At 38.8% G+C, this 16,373-nt stretch overlaps 1 protein-coding gene across 1 annotated transcript in view; it reads right to left on the bottom strand.

Annotated features, from left to right (window-relative positions):
- Nucleotides 1-403: 403 nt before the first annotated feature.
- Nucleotides 404-16,373, bottom strand: part of LOC129783094 (guanine nucleotide-binding protein G(q) subunit alpha-like) — a 126,867-nt gene continuing 110,897 nt past the window's right edge. The window contains exons 6-7 of the mRNA XM_055792783.1: nt 11,538-11,691; nt 404-5,184 (exon numbers count right to left, since the gene is read on the bottom strand). Of these exons, the coding sequence (XP_055648758.1) occupies nt 4,994-5,184; nt 11,538-11,691 (345 nt within the window). The 3' untranslated portion in view covers nt 404-4,993. The remainder of the gene's footprint in view (nt 5,185-11,537; nt 11,692-16,373) is intronic.

Below are 16,373 nucleotides of genomic sequence, written 5' to 3'. Positions count from 1 at the left end.
TGCAAGTGGCCGAAATTCTGTTCTTCAGTGGTAAAGATCCGAGATCCAATGATTGTATGAAGTATGAGACAGAATCCCAAAAAGCAACATGTAGGCATCTTTCTGTTATTCTTATCGTCACTTAGGTAAACAAAAAGATCAAAGAAACAGTCTGCTTTTCCAGTACTACTGCAATCATGCAAAACACTTAAGAAATTCACTAAACAGCCTACAAATTCTGAAAGTTTTCTGTTAATAAAGACATAATTATTTCTTTTCCCCCATACTTCTGAGTTTATGTTCTACACAAGCCAAAAAATCTTTAGTAATAATGTAAAATAACTGTATTCACTGTACTGAACTTTAAATGTTTTGAACTTTCTGGCTATAATAAAGATATTCAGGAAATGTTAATATATGGACAATGAGGACAGAGCATGTATAATTTAAAAAGTAATCACTGGAATAATACATCTATACAATATTTATCATAAGAAACATTTTGGGAGAACTAGAAGCTCAAATATATTTCAGAAAAGTTAAATGTCAAGGAATGAAGATACTATAGTACAAATTTATGGCCAAAAATACTGATTTTTTAACCCAGCAAGTTTTTTGAGGAGCATTATTTATGCATTAGCTTTTTCAACAAAAAAGCACAACCTATTTTTTTCCCCCAAACAATAGACAATACATGCATTTAAATAACACTTTAAGAATAGCAAATATGATCTTTATTTTTTTAAACACTGCAAATTAAAAAATGTATCTGACCCCCCCCCCCCCAATATATCGGTCAAGTAAGGATTTCCTGCAGCATGATAAATAAGGAATCCAGCAATAGACTTCAGCTTAGACCATCTTTTGAGAGAAAAAAAAAACAACCAGCCACAAAAACAGCTTTAGAATAAGATTGATCTGGTTGAATTCTCTTGCATTTTTGATACTATCTTCAACATCAGCTTTGCCCAAACAATTCTCCTATTCTTTTTTTCCTGCAGCATGGCTACTCTGAAAAAGCTTGAGTGAAAGTTACAGTAAAATCCCTCTAACTAGATAATGACCCTCAATGGATTACTGATTACATGGAAATGCTTGTTATGATTGATACACTCAAAATATTATGGGAAAAAAACAGAAATAAAAAAAAAAGAGATATCAGTGGTTCTTATCAAACCAAAACACATTGTTTTTCAAGATCTCTACTAAACTAACAAATTGGACAGGGACATATGACCTTAGTTGTTTATGTCCAAAGAGGGACTGTATCTACAAAAGTGTGGATATCTAAAATAGACATTAAATATCTACAACAAGCCATTTTAATTTCATAACTTGTGACAGTCTCTCCAAAACATATTAACTTTATTGGTTTCTTAATTAGAGGTAGGTAATTTGAAGGCCTTATTAAAATACTGTGCACACTTCATTAGTTTACTAATGTAATTCAGGATAACCATGCACAGAGCTCCAAGAACAGCAGCACATATAATAAATTATTTGGGCTTTTTTTTTCCCATGTGGTTTAACATGTCTTTGTTTTCTCCTATTATTTCATTATTTTGCGAAGACTGCATAAGAAGGGGCACTAGGTTGAGTAATCTGAAAGTCTTTTTCATCTTACAACCAAAAGCTTGCAGTCCAGCAATGTCTTCATATGCAGTCCTTTTACCCCCTTTTAAAGTTTTTGCAAATCATGCCGTCAGTTCTGACTGACAACCAGCATAAAGTCTGTTCTCCACTTTCAAACTAAAAAAAGTGTTTCACAATCATGTGGCATTATGATTAAAAATTACAGTTCATACACATTGAAAAGCAAAAATCTGAATTATAAAAAGTAAGCTGCCCTTATAGCTTCATCAAGCTATATATGTCAGGACAGTGCCAGTTAGTGAAAAAAGCTAGTTTAAGGTTTCTGTAAAACACATATTACAGCTTTCTTGTACTAGTTAACACCTAGAATACACAGGTTCCCAATGTTTTCCTTCCCTCCTCTCCCATTTATGACATTCAATGAAATCACATAATTTTGGCAAAGTTAAAAGGGTTTCTGTCTTGTTTTTGCCTTCAGCTTCATGTTAGAGGGACATACTTCTGGACTCAAGTACTATAATGCATAGTGGAAATCACCAATTAAAACAGCAACAGCAATTGAATATATTGCAAGTGGGAACAGCTATGTAATTTAAAAAGGAAATGTTTTTGTAAACACTGTCACACTGCAATGCTGTGTTAGGTGACTCATGTAAGGCTTGCATTAGCATGCTGAATATATATTTTTTCAGAATATGCTCAAATGATCCAAACATTGACACAGGTTCAACTCAAAATATACCAGAAGCACACACTCTTGAATTTTGCAATCACAATATATCTATAAAGCATGAGTAAACTTTTGTTTTGTTTTTATACAAAATTTAAAACCCCATTCCTCCCCCCAATATCCCATAACAAACCAAACCAAACCCCAAACCTTCGTTAGACACCGCTGGCTTTTTTTTTTCTTTTTTTTTTTTTTTTGCTACAGTTCTATTTATATCACTAAATCCAAGGTGGTCAATGTATTCCCAGGTTAAAAGAAGGAATATTATCATGCACTAGCAACTTTTTTGTTGTTAGATCTAAGGTTTCTGTAATTTCTGAAATAATATAACTGATCTGATGTTCTGTATTTTTTCATGATATTTTTAGGGAAATAGCATATACCCATTAGTACTTATGTTCAATAGTTTGAAATGTCTCTAAATTCACTGTTCTAATAAAGTTAAAATTATCTGAAGTTGAATCTGCCAAATACAAATTCATATTTAAGAGCTTATGTTCCAATCCTAGATATAATGGCATAAATTCTTCCAACAAAAATGGTTTCTACATCTGTATAAAACCCTAACAAGATTTAAGCATTACTTTGTGAATGTCCTCTGCGTGTCTCTGATTTACTCAGGAATGTACAAATGATTTTATACAGCATGATGCTAGTACCACTCTGTACTATAATAAGCTTTTTTTGCTTTTTAAATAAAAACAAAAAAATCCCTAGTCAGAAATAAACTGACAAAATTTACATTCTTCTCTTAAAAAAGTAAATAAAATAACATTATTTAAAATGTGAATTAGCTGTAAGACATTGAATACAATTACATAGATATATATCAAAACAGCACATTCAATTTGCCAAAAATTAATGATTGCAAAGCCAGTGTGGGTGCTGCCATATATATATAGACATGTATGTACAATGATTATAGCATTCATAATTGCACTATACCTACAGTCAGTTTTCAATTATAAGGTGTTTTATGAGGGAACAAAAAATAGCAACTGTTCTTATTATTGTTGTTTTGGAGTTGGGAGGGTTAAGGATAAAACCATCTCATTAGTATTTATTGTTAACTTTGTTAGTCAACTAATAAGTCATTCTTTTCCCACCTCTCCTCTGCTGCTGAGGCACAATTTCTGTGCTAAGTGCAGTCTAGTGCTACTTGGCATTGTAGATAATCAATCCAATTACATTTGACCTCTGAGCTCTCTGTAGCTTGCTAGCAATCATGCACCTAGTCAAAAAAACACCTTTCAACCTAAGCTGCTCATCAATGTGTGCTACATTTTTGTTATTAAAAATTTGCATGTTTAAATGTCAAGAGTGATTTTCTCATTGTTTTATTTACATTAATAAATCTTTCTAAAGAACATCAAGAGAGGCTATTTTGTATGAAGCCTATCAAATGTCTGTGAATCAGTTAAGAGGCAACCTTATCAAGAAAGGTTCCTGAATGTGATCATTCATCAATAATTTCATGCTGTACAAAGGTGCTTTGATATTATTATAGAAAACATTGTATGCAATGTCATGCCATCTCTGACATAAGGAGACAGTTAAACTGTCTTCTATACATGTATACCTAGTAGCATATTCACTCACATTGTTGGTTTTGGCATTAAAAATTTGAACATTTTCTAACAAAGGGAACATATGAGCTGAAATTATGGTGGTTTATCATTTGGCAGTTGGCTCAGTCAGGTCAGTTCCCAATCTGGTATTTCAATCTGTATCTTATGTTTCAAAAGTACTGGTTTTATAAAAAGCCAGATTTGGCAAGATTTTACATAGCAAAAATATTTTTTCTACTGTGGAAAAGCACACTTTAAAAAAGCTCTAACTTAAGAAAAAATGCATGAAACTGGATAAAAAAAGCTTCCAGGCTGTTTCAGGCTGTAGCCACTGGGGAAAATGTAGTGTCCATGACATTTCTGTTTGGCATTTGTGAATAAAGAAAAGAGAAAATAATGGCACATGGCAATTAAAAAGAGATTCTGTGATATTCCATGAACATCCCAGGTTTGTGTCTTTAATTATTTCATTACTGCCTACTATGCATCTATCTGAACTGTGAAAGTATGGTTAAACTCTAAATATATACTATATTGCAATCCCAATATTCTAGCCTCAAAAGTAAAGACAGAATGAAAACACTCATGTAAAGAATTTAAAACTCACACTATCAATACTTTTGATCCTTCAGAGAAAGTACATTCTGTAAAATTTGAATGACTGATAACTTCAGTTCTGATGATAGCATTTTTCCTGACCAAATCGCTCAGAAAATATTTTACCAAGGAATGCAACTGGGAAAATGGCCACTGTACCTTTAAAAACATAAGGAGGGGAGGAAGGAGGGAGAGAGAAAGGGTCAGGGAAAGAGGAAACCAGTTTGATTTTGCTTCAGTAGCAAAAAACTGTTATCCGTTGTGAGTGTACGACTGAGAATTTAAAACACATTGAGTCACAAGGTTTTGCCTAAAAAATAAGGAAATGTACTGTGAATACATCTTTTGTTTTTCCTCCATACAGTTTAAATAAAATCATAATATTAAATAAAAACTCTGTGGACATTCAACAGAGTCCAGGCTGGCAATAAATTAGTATTATGCAATTTGTTTTCACAGATAATACAGTCCCTCTTGTGTATCTTCAATCACCCAGAGATGGTCTTGGAGGGCCTCCTAAGCACAGTTAGACCAGGTTGTACTCCTTCAGATTTAACTGTAGGATTGTGTCCTTGACAGCAGCAAAGACGAAGCGTATATTCTCTGTGTCTGTAGCACATGTGAAGTGGGAGTAGATAATTTTGTCACTGTCTGGATTCAGGTCTACAAACATTTTCAAGATGAACTCTCGTGCTGCTTGTGCATCCCGTTGTGGTCCTGATAATTAAGAAGGAAAAAGTCAGTTTTTCCTAAAGTCAATTAAATATTTGAGCTTCTTTAAGAGGGGAACCTTAGAAGCAGAAAACAGAAGAAAGACTCAGTCTGTGATCCTCGTATAAGAGAAGGGGAAATTTTTAATAATAAATACTACCATACACTGTCTTTTCCCAGTAGGAATCATTAAAAAATAAAAATGGAAGGAAATTCCAGAAGTTGATCATGTAGAAGCTTTTCTTTTCCTGCTGACTATCCTCTTTCTTCCATAAGACGTTTAAAATGGAGAAGTGAAATTGATAACCTATAACCACACAAAATGAACAACAGAAGAAATAGTTGCTTTATACTAATAAATATTTTTAAAAATAATAGAATTGGCCCATTTTCAGTCTGTATCTACTATATTTAAAGTATACTTAAGTACAGAATCACAGAAAGGTCAGGGTTGGAAGGGACCTCTGCAGATCATCTAGTTCAATCCCCCTGCTAAAGCAGGTTCGCCTAGAGCAGGTTGCACAGAGTTGCATCCAGGTGGGTTTTTAATGTCTCCAGAGAAGGAGACTCCACAACCTCTCTGGGCAGCCTGTTCCAGTGGTCTGTCACCCTCAAGGTAAAGAAGTTCTTCCTTGTATTCAGATGGAACTTCCTGTGTTGCAGTTTGTGCCCATTGCCCCTTGTCCTGTTGCTGGGCACCACTAAAAAGAGTGTGGCCCCATCCTCTTGACACTCACCCTGAAGATATTTGTAGACGTTGATAAGATCCCCTCTCAGTCTTCTCCAGGCTAAACAGGCCCATCTCTCTCAGCCTTGCCTCATAAGGGAGATGCTCCAGTCCCCTCATCATCTTGGTAGCCCTCTGCTAGGCCCTGTCCAGTAGTTCCCTGTCTCTCTTGAACTGGGGAGCCCAGAACTGGGCACAGAACTCCAGATGCTGCCTCACCAGGGCAGAGTAGAGGGGGAGGATAACCTCCTTTGTCCTACTGGCCACACTCCTCCTAATGTACCCCAGGATCCCATTGGCCTTCTTGGCCACGAGGGCACACTGCTGGCTCATGGTCAACTTGCCTGTCCACCAGAACTCCCAGGCCTTTCTCCACAGAGCTGCCTTCCAGCAGGTCAGCCCCAGCCTGTACTGGTGCAGGGGGTTGTTCCTCCCTAGGTGCAGGACCTTATATTTGCCTTTATTGAACTTCACTAGGTTCCTCTCTGCCCAACTCTCTAGTCTGTCCAGGTCTCACTGAATGGCAGCACAGCCTTCTGGTGTATTAGCTACTCCTCCCAGTTTTGTATCATCCGCAAACTTGCTGAGGGTACATCCTATCCCTTCATCCAGGTCATTGATTAATAAGTACGTTCTTTTAAAATGTAGCAAAATCAAGTTACATCCTAGACTGACACTGTCTCCAATAGAATTTAATTTACTTTAGTGATAATAAAATATAAATGCTTGCTAGCTGAAGCTGTTAAATTGCAAAAAGTTAATGTTCTAACAAATCATTTATCTAAATTATATATTTAAATTTCTAATTTATAATATATGTATAGTCCTATTAAGTCTAAATTAAGTTTGTAATTTTCAGAACACCACAAAGGCTATATATAAATGTTTTGCTTTACACAAGACAGAAGGCAAAATAATGATTTCCAGTTTAGAACAGTGAGGATTTGTTCATGTTTACAGCCAAAAAAGCAGCAAAGAAGCAGAAACATGAGCCACAAGCTATTATTTTCCTATACTGCTATTCTGTACCAATGCAGTTTTCATAGGCCATTATTCCCATGCCCTCCTTTTTCTTCAATGTGGGTTTCTACAGAACATGTATGTTTGCTGTGCCTCCTCCTCCTATCTCCTCGTTAGTCCTGGTCTTGTTACATGAAAATATAAATACCAGTGATCAGCTGTTAAATAGTTCTGTCCTTCAGTGGTTATGAAATCTGTACTTAGGGGGTTAGTGTGTGCCCACATAACTTTCAGTAACTGCACAATAAAACTTAGTTTTAATACTTAAATACAATTGCAAACATTTCTAATTTGGATAACTGCAAAAATTAGATAGCAAAGGAAGCACAGAAGAGAAATCATATGCTTTCTGATATCTATTGGTTGCAAAACCTTGTGGAAGGAGAACATGATTCTGCAACAATATCTTGGTGTATGCACATGAATATATATGTGTATATATGTATAGACACATACACAAACTACACATTTGCTGAGATGTACAGAAGAACATGTAAACAGATAAGTTCTCTGAGGTAGGACAGAGAGGACTGTTCAAAAATTTTAAAAAAGTTTCTCAACAGATTCTATCCTTTAGCTTCAGCACACATTTTATAGAAACCGCAGCAACAATAAATTTCACTACAATTCTTTTTTACTCTTAATGAGTTTAAATATTTTTAAAGGAGACTCCAAGACTTTCAAAGACAATGATTTCTTCAAAATAAGCCATTTATTGTTTTAATCAACTTCCTAGAATTTTGTTAGTTTTACAATAGGTAGACACAGGCAGGGTTGTCCCTCTCAAAATCTACTGCACTATTCAAAGCCTGTATACAAATTTTGCTTACCTAAAATGTCTGCTGATTAATATGTAATTTAAAATTTTTTTTGACTGGAGTTCAAGCACAGAAAAGTGAGGTTAAAAAGAAACTTTGCCACATCAGGAATTTAGAAAAACGGGAATGAGCCTATGTTAGATTTACAATGCTAAGTGGTTATGATCTAAATAATCTTGGAAAATAATTATAATACAAATAAATAGGTTTCTTGTCCATTGCTCCCTATTTAGCAGTCTTCAAAGGATCTCTCAATATGTTAGTCAAGTCCTATATAAAAAATACTACAATCTGGCTTGGCTACATTAGCTTAGTGAGTGTAATAATTTTTCTTTGAAGACTCTGGAGGGGAGTGTGCTCCTGTGGATAGACATTTTTCTCTTCTTTCCTTCCCAAGTGTATTGGGTCTGGCTGAGCCCCATAACAGCCCTCATAGTGCTGTGGTTTGTATTGGTAGCTAGAAAGGTGGTGGTGATACACCAGTGTTTTGGCTACTACTGAGCAGTGATCGCGCAGCAATCAAGGCTGTCTCTCCAGCATTCCCCCCTCCTCACCAGTAGGCTGGAGGTGGGCAAGATCTTGGGAGGGGACAGAACCAGGACAGCTGACCCAAACAGACCAAAAGGATATTCCATACCATATGATGTCTGCTCAGATATAAAAGCTAGGAGAAAGGAGGAGGAAGGGGAGGCATTCGTTATTTACAAAGTTTGTCTTCTGGAGCAACTGCTACATGCACTGAAGCCCTGCTTCCTGGGAAGTGGCTGAACATTGCCTGCTGATGAGAAGTAGAGAATAACAACTTTTGTTTTCCTTTGCTTCTGCGTGCATGACTTTTGCTATTGCTTCATTAAACTGCCTTTATCTTGACCCACAAGTTTTTAGTCCAGTCTGTGAGTCAGTCTTTTTGTATTAGCTGTGAATGCATACCTTCATGTGATACTCTGACCCTTGACCATGTCTCAGTCTCTCATCCAATGTTGTTATGACATACTGTGCAGTACAACTGCTTAGTTTAATCAGTCCAATTTGCCATCCTGGTTAGCATTTCTCATTCCTGTGATACTTTCTCCATTGTGTTACCACACAGGAAACTTCATGGGAGAAGTGATCCAGCTGAAAAATACCTAATTCTGATGAGTTCTCCAAATCTGTCCATCTTCAACATCTCCAAACAGGGTGCTGGAACAGCAGAGGGGACCACACAGTGATCCATGCAAGCCAGAGACTGTGTAATCCACCTCATCTTTCCACCAGAAGAAATCAAATCAAACCGTAACCTTGTCTAAGGGGTTAAGTCCAGCAAGATCTGCGGAATTAAGAGTCAGATGCTTAAAGACTTTCAAGTCTGGCCTACTCATTATGGCCCTACTGGTCCACAACCTTCTTTTGTTTCCCTTACACATAGCAAAGGAGAAGAGAGGGTTTCTCTGAGCTGACTGATTGTAAACATACTAACCTTCTATGATGAAATGACTGGCTTAGTAGATGAGGGGAGAGCAGTGGATATCATCTACCTAGATTTCCCATAAGATCTTCATAGGCAAGCTGCTGAAGTATGCGCTGGATGAGCAAACAGTGAGGGGGATTGAAAACTGGCTGAATGGCTCAGATCAGAGGGTGGTGATCAGTGGCACAAAGTCTAGTTGGAGGTCAGTAAATAGTGGCATACCCCAGGGTCAGTATTGGGTCCAGTCCTGTTCAACATCTTCATTAATGATCTGGATGAGGGAGCAGAGTGTACCATTGGCAAGTTTGCTGATGACACAAAACTGGGAGGAGTGGCTGATATGCTGGAGGCACCTCAACAGGCTGGAAAAATGAGCCGACAGGAACCTCATGCAGTTCAGCAAGGGGAAGTACCAAGTCCTGCACCTGAGGAAGAACAAGCCTAGGCACCAATATATGCTGGGGGCCACCAGGATGGAAAGTAGCTTTGCAGAAGAGGACCTGAGGGTCCTGGTGGACACCAAGTTGAACATAAGCCAGCAATGTGCTCTTGTTGCAAAGGCTAATGGTATCCTGGGCTGAATTAGGAAGAGTGGTCCCAGCAGGTCAAGGGAGGTGATCCTTACCCTCTCTTCAGCGCTGGTGAGGCCACACCTGGAGTCTTGTCTCCATCTCTGGGCTCCCCAGTACAAGAGAGACATGGATATACTGGAGACAGTCCAGCAAAGGGCCAAAAAGAAGATTGAGGGACTGGAGGAAAGGCTGAGAAATTTGGCACTGTTTAGCCTAGAGAAGAGAAGGCTCAAGCAGGGTTCTCATCAATGTGTAGAAATACCTGGAGGAAAGGTATAAAGAAGATGGGCCAGGATCTTGTCGATGGTGCCCAGTGACAGGACAAGAGGCAATGTGAACAAGCTGAAGCACAGGACATCTGAACATCAGGAAACCCTTTTTTACTGTGAGGGTGACTGAACACTGGAACAGGTTGCCCAGAGAGGTTGTGTAGTCTCCCTCCTTGGAGATATTAAAAAACCATCTGGACATGGTCCTGGGCAATAGGCACGAGGTGACCTTGTTTAAGCAGGGAGGTTGGGCCAGATGATCTCCAGAGGTCCCTTCTAACCTCAACTATTTGGTGTGAATTTTGTCTGTTTTTTTCTGGACAAGCATTTAACACAGGTGTATTTCCACTTGAGTGATGATAACAGAAGGGTCCATAGAACCTTCCCACCTGCAGGATGTCATCTAGGGCACCTGTCACACTTGTAACTTGAAAGGACAAGAAACATTTTCTATTCAACTGACAGTTCTCTTCTGTATAGTACTATCAAGCTAAGCTTATACTGACTCATAAATAAGTATGGTCTGATCCTGCAGGCTGTTCACTGTGAACATGACCTTTCCTCTCAAACAGGAAAAACCTTTAACTTTTTCCTTTTATCACTCTCCAGTTTTGCAAATGAGAGATTTAATCTTTGTTTGTAGCTTTTGAATCTGCTTTTCACTCTCTGGTGAGACAAAAGAGATGTTATTGTATGAATTTGGGTTTTTTTCTCTGCTACCAAAGCCTCCACTCAGTTACCTTAGAATACCTAACTTTTCACCTCAGGAGAACTTTCTGAAAGTACAGCTTGCTTAGAAAAAGCTGTGTGTTCCACGTAATGTTTTCTGGGAGAAGCACATTAAACTTCACATAAGTAACATAAAATTAAAATAAAGGAAACAAAAAAGAAATGGTATAATGAAAGGGAGGGAGGAGTGACACTGGTATCTCTGACAGCCACAGAGAATTTATGACACTTCTGTTCAGATATCCAGCCTTAAACAAAAAACCAACAAAACCAAACAAAAACAAACCAAAAAATAAAAAAGAGTATGTGAGACACTGTATAAAAATGAGAAATGTATTTTTATGTAATTTCAGCTTTATACTTCAATTCAAACCCTCGCCACAACTTATGAACAAGGACAGAATAAGGCCCATTGATAATATGATGTTATTAATCTAGAATAAATAATTTCACATGAAAGGTATTGCCATCCTATCCAGAATTAATGGAGGTATAAACCAAAATCCTAGTAATCAAGAAATCCCGCAAGACAAATATGGTGTATTAAAAGCTGCTGGTTTTAATAATTTTTTAAAAAACATGACCAGCAAGTCATTCAATTACAAACTAACCATTTGGTGTACTAAGTACAATTTGTAAAGAAGAAAACGGGTGTAATGAAGAATGGGTGGTAATCTTTGTCCTAAGAACCTCTAAGCAAAATACGGGCAAGGCTATTACCTTTTGTCATTACCACAGTATAAATGGCGCATGAGCTCATGGCAATATACTTACCATCATACTCTGGGAAATAATCAACTAAATGGGAGTACATAATTTTCTCCTCTAAGAGATCTTTTTTATTCAAGAACAGAATGACTGAAGAATTCTGGAACCATGGATATGTGATAATTGTCCTAAAGAGTGCTTTGCTTTCTTCCATTCGATTCTGGAACACAAAGATAAATTTATGCAGTCGTGAAAATAAATTTTAACATATTTTTAAATCAATATGCATTTCATGCATATTCCATTTTATTTGATAAACAGATCCATTTAATGTTTTCCACCTTCTTAATGAAATGTAAGATTTAACTGATTCATTTACAGTTCATAGGTAAGTGGTAAATTAAATGTGCAGGCAGTTTCCTTTTGCAAACTCAATGAAAAAAACATAATTATTCTTTAAAACACAGGTCATGGACATGATAGCTGTAAAAAGGTACTATTGTAAATACTGATAATGCACAGTTATGATCAGCCAACAAATTCATGGGTACTGAAATGCATGTGGTTAAAGGCAGAGACAAGTGTACAATAAGACATAATAATTACATTTTAAGAACAAACCTTATTTATTTTATATGACTTTCCTGAACTTTAAATGCAAGTAATCCTTAATTTTTTGAAAGAGATCAGCTTTAAAATAGTTCAAGGTAAATTTGGAATTCACTCATTGATAACCTGAGAATATTTCCCCAAATCAAAGGTTTATGACATAAAATCTTACAAATGGTAAATTTATTTCTAACGTCATCGCGTTAGCCTTTACTTAAGCTTTGCTTAATTGCTCCTGAAAAGTATTTTGCATTATAGTGGAAATGTAAGTGAAGCATACAGTTGCATTTGTAAGGGCTTTCTGACACTAAACTTCTGTTGTGTTTTGATACATTTCTAAAGAACCATTAGGCTGACATGATGCAGTTAATACAGAGTTGGAACAAACTGAGTTCGGTGCAAGGAATTAACTCTACTCCTTTCTTTATTTGGAAAACTCTAAGGCAGGCCTGATTAGCTATGGAAGCTTTTTTTTAAGAGCTGACACCTGAAAACAACAGTTTCACCACCAAACAGGCCTCCAGAGAACAAAATCAAGGAAGTGAATCCTGCAGATTCTGCTGTTGCTGAGCTATAGAATCACAGAAGAAGTTGTAAAAGACACTTAAGATCGAGTCCAACCATAAACTTAACACTGCCAATTCCACCACTAAACCATGTCCCTAAGCATCGCAGCTACAGCTACACGTCTTTTAAATACCTCCAAGGATGGTGACTCAACCACTTCCCTGGGCAGCCTGTTCCAATGCTTGACCACCCTTTCAGTGAAGAATTTTTTCCTAAAATGAAATCTAAACCTCCCCTGGTGCAACTTGAGGCCATTTCCTCTTGTCCTGTCACTTGTTATCTGGGATAAGAGACCTACCCCCACCTGCCTACAGCCTCCTTTCAGGAAGTTGTAGAGAGCAATAAGATCCCCCCTGAGTCTACTCTTCTCCAGACTAAACAACTCCAGTTCCCTCAGCCACTCCTCATAAGACTTCTTCTCTAGACCCTCCACCAGCTTCATTTTCCTTCTCTGGACACGCTCCAGCACCTCTACATCCCTCTTGAAGTGAGGGTCCCAAAACTGAACACAGTATTTGAAGTGCAGCCTCACCAGTGCCGAGTATAGGGGGACAATCACTTCCCTTGTCCTGCTGGTCACACTGTTTCTGATATGAGCCAGGATGCTATTGGCCTTCTTGGCCACCTGGGCACACTGCTGGCTCATGTTCAGCCAGCTGTTGACCAACACCCTCAGGTCCTTTTCCTCTAGGCAGCTTTCCAGCCACTCTTCCCCAAGCCTGTAGCATTGTGTGGGGTTGTTATGACCCAAGTGCAGAACCTGGCACTTCTCGTTCAACCTCATACAACTGGCCTCAGCCCATCGATCCATCCTGTCCAGATCCCTCTGCAGAGCCTTCCTGCCCTCAAGCAGATCAACACTCTCGCCCAACTTGGTGTCATCTGCAAACTTCCTGAGGGTGCACTCAATCCCCTCGTCCAGATCATTGATAAAGATATGAAAAAGAACTGGCCCCAATACTGAGCCCTGGGGAACACCACTTGTGACCTGCTGCCAACTGGATTTAATTCCATTCACCACCACTCTTTGGGCCCAGTCATCCAGCCAGCTTTTAACCCAGTGTAGAGTACACCTGTGCAAGCCATGAGCAGCCAGTTTCTCCAGGAGAATGCTGTGGGAGATGGTGTCAAAGGTTTTACTAAGGTCCAGGTAGACAACATCCACAGCCTTTACTTCATCCACTAGGTGGGTCATCTTGTAGAAGGTGATCAGGTTCTTCAAGCAGGACCTGTCTTTTCTAAACCCATGCAGGCTGAGCCTAATCCCCCAGTTGTCCTGCATGTGCCGCACGATGGCGCTCAGGATGTTCTGTTCCATAACCTTCCCTAGCACTGAGGTCAGGCTGACAAGCCTGTAGTTTCCCATATCCTCCTTCTGTCCCTTCTTGTAGATGGGTGTCACATTGGCTAACCTCCAGTCTTCTGGGACCTCTCCAGATTGCCAGGACTGTTGATAAATGATGGAGACCACCTTGGTGTGCTCTTCTGCTAGCTCCCTCAGTACCCTTGGGAACCCAGATACCCTTCTATGAACCTAGATTTTACAACTATACTCTGCTGTCTCTAGTCCACTAGATTACTAGCTCTCCTGGAAATCTGGAACTAATTTTTGTATTTATTGCCCTGAGAACACAAAATTTTATATATTTAGAAGAGCTACCTGTGATCCGTGTTTGAATGCAGTTTTTCCTGGTATATGGAATAATAATATACTTTATGTAGAAAAAATCTACTGTTTAATCAGGCCATGAAAGCAATGCAAGAGGAGCAGCAGAACACTGAAAGTTTTTGAGTCACATCTCTTACACAGATGACAGGCACAAGTATCAAAGAAGGATTAGATTCTATCATAGTATCACATTGATGCTATCCATAAGAGAGAAGTAGGGCATTTATACACACTCTCTCACTTTGGTGCTGAAATTTTAATACTGTTTCACAGTTCGAAGGTTAGTTGTATTTTGCAGAGTGTGAAAAAATGTCCATTGACTGATTAACAAAGTATCCAAGTTCAATTATTATATTCCTTAATGAACTTGTCACATCACAGTGAGGAATAAGAATGATATTTATTGTAAATTTCTTAATTTAGGGTGACAAATAATACATTTAAAACATTTGCATATTTCTGTCACACATTCTGACAAAAATACACTTTGCTTTATGTGCAATAAATAGATTCATTCTTGCTTTCTGGGACTGGAAGAGAAGGGAGAAGGATGGGAATAAAGCAGTGTTCTGGTATGATAAAAAAATCTATATAGAATAATAGAATGGTTTGGGTTGAAGGGACCTTTAAATGTCATCTAGTCCAACTCCCTTGCAATGAGCAGGGACATCTTCAACTAGATCAGGTTTCTCAGAGCCCCACCCAACCTGGCCTTGAATGTTTCCAAGGGGTGGGGCATCTACCACCTTTCTGGGCAACCTGTTCCAATGTTTCACCACCCTCATCATAAAAAAATTTCTTCTTTATATCCAATCTAAACCTACCCTCTTTCAATTTAAAATTGTTGGCCCTTGTCCTGTCACTACAGGCCCTGGTAAAAAGTCTCTCCCATCTTTCTTATAAGCCCCCTTTATATATTGAAAGGCCACAATAAGGCCTCCCTGGAGCCTTCTTTTCTCCAGGCTGAACAACACCAACTCTCTCAGCCTTTCTTCATAGGAGACATGTTCCATCCCTCTTTTTGTTCCATCCCTCATTTTTGTGGCCCTCCTCTGGACTTGCTCCAACATGTCCGTGTCCTTGTGCTGGGGACTCCAGAGCTGGACACAGGACTCCAGGTGGGGTCTCACAAGAGCAGAGGGCCAGAATCACTTCCCTCAACCTGCTGGCCACGCTTCTTTTAATGCAGCCCAGGATATGATTGGCTTTCTGGGCTGCAAGGACACATTGCTTGTTCATGTCCAGTTTTTCATTCACCAGTTCCCCCCAAATCCCTCTCCACAGGGCTGCTCTCAATCCATTAATCCCCCAGCCTGTACTGATACTGGGGATTGCCCCAACCCAGGTGCAGGCCCTTACACTTGGCCTTGTTGAACTTCATGAGGTTCACATGGGACTACTTCTCAAGCTTGTCCAGGTCCCTCGGAATGGCATCAGGCATGTCAACTGCACCACTAGGCTTGGTGTCATCTGCAAACTTGCTGAGGGTGCACTCAATCCCACTGTCTACATCATTGATGAAGATATTAAACAGTATTGGTCCCAATATGGACTCCTGAGGCGTCTGTCTCCATCTGGACATTGAGCCATTGACCACTACTCTATGGATGCAACCATCCAGCCAATTCCTTATCCACCAAATTGTCCATCCATCAATTCCATCTCTCTCCAATTTAGAGACAAGGATGTTGTGGGGGACTGTGTCAAAGGCCTTACAGAAGTCCAGACAGATGACATCCATAGCTCTTCCCTTGTCCACTTTTGTACTCACTCCATCATAGAAGGCCACTAGGTTGGTCAGGCAAGACTTGCCCTTGGTGAAGCCATGCTGGCTGCCTCAAATCACCTCCCTGTCCTCCATGTGCCTTAACATAGCTTCTAGGAGAATCTGTTCCATGATCTTCCTGGGCACAGAGGTGAGACTGACAGATTTGTAGTTCACAGGGTCCTCCTTTCTACCCTTTTTAAGAATTAGCGCAATTATTTTTTTATTATTTTTGCTTTTTTATTGTTTACAAAAGCTTGTGTCGAGAGCTGATTCTCAGTAGATCACAGCA

Source organism: Falco peregrinus, chromosome W, assembly GCF_023634155.1.
Source record: "Falco peregrinus isolate bFalPer1 chromosome W, bFalPer1.pri, whole genome shotgun sequence".
Lineage (NCBI taxonomy): Eukaryota > Metazoa > Chordata > Aves > Falconiformes > Falconidae > Falco > Falco peregrinus.
Note: the sequence above shows the minus strand (reverse complement) of the source record. Positions and strands in the feature narration are given on the sequence as shown.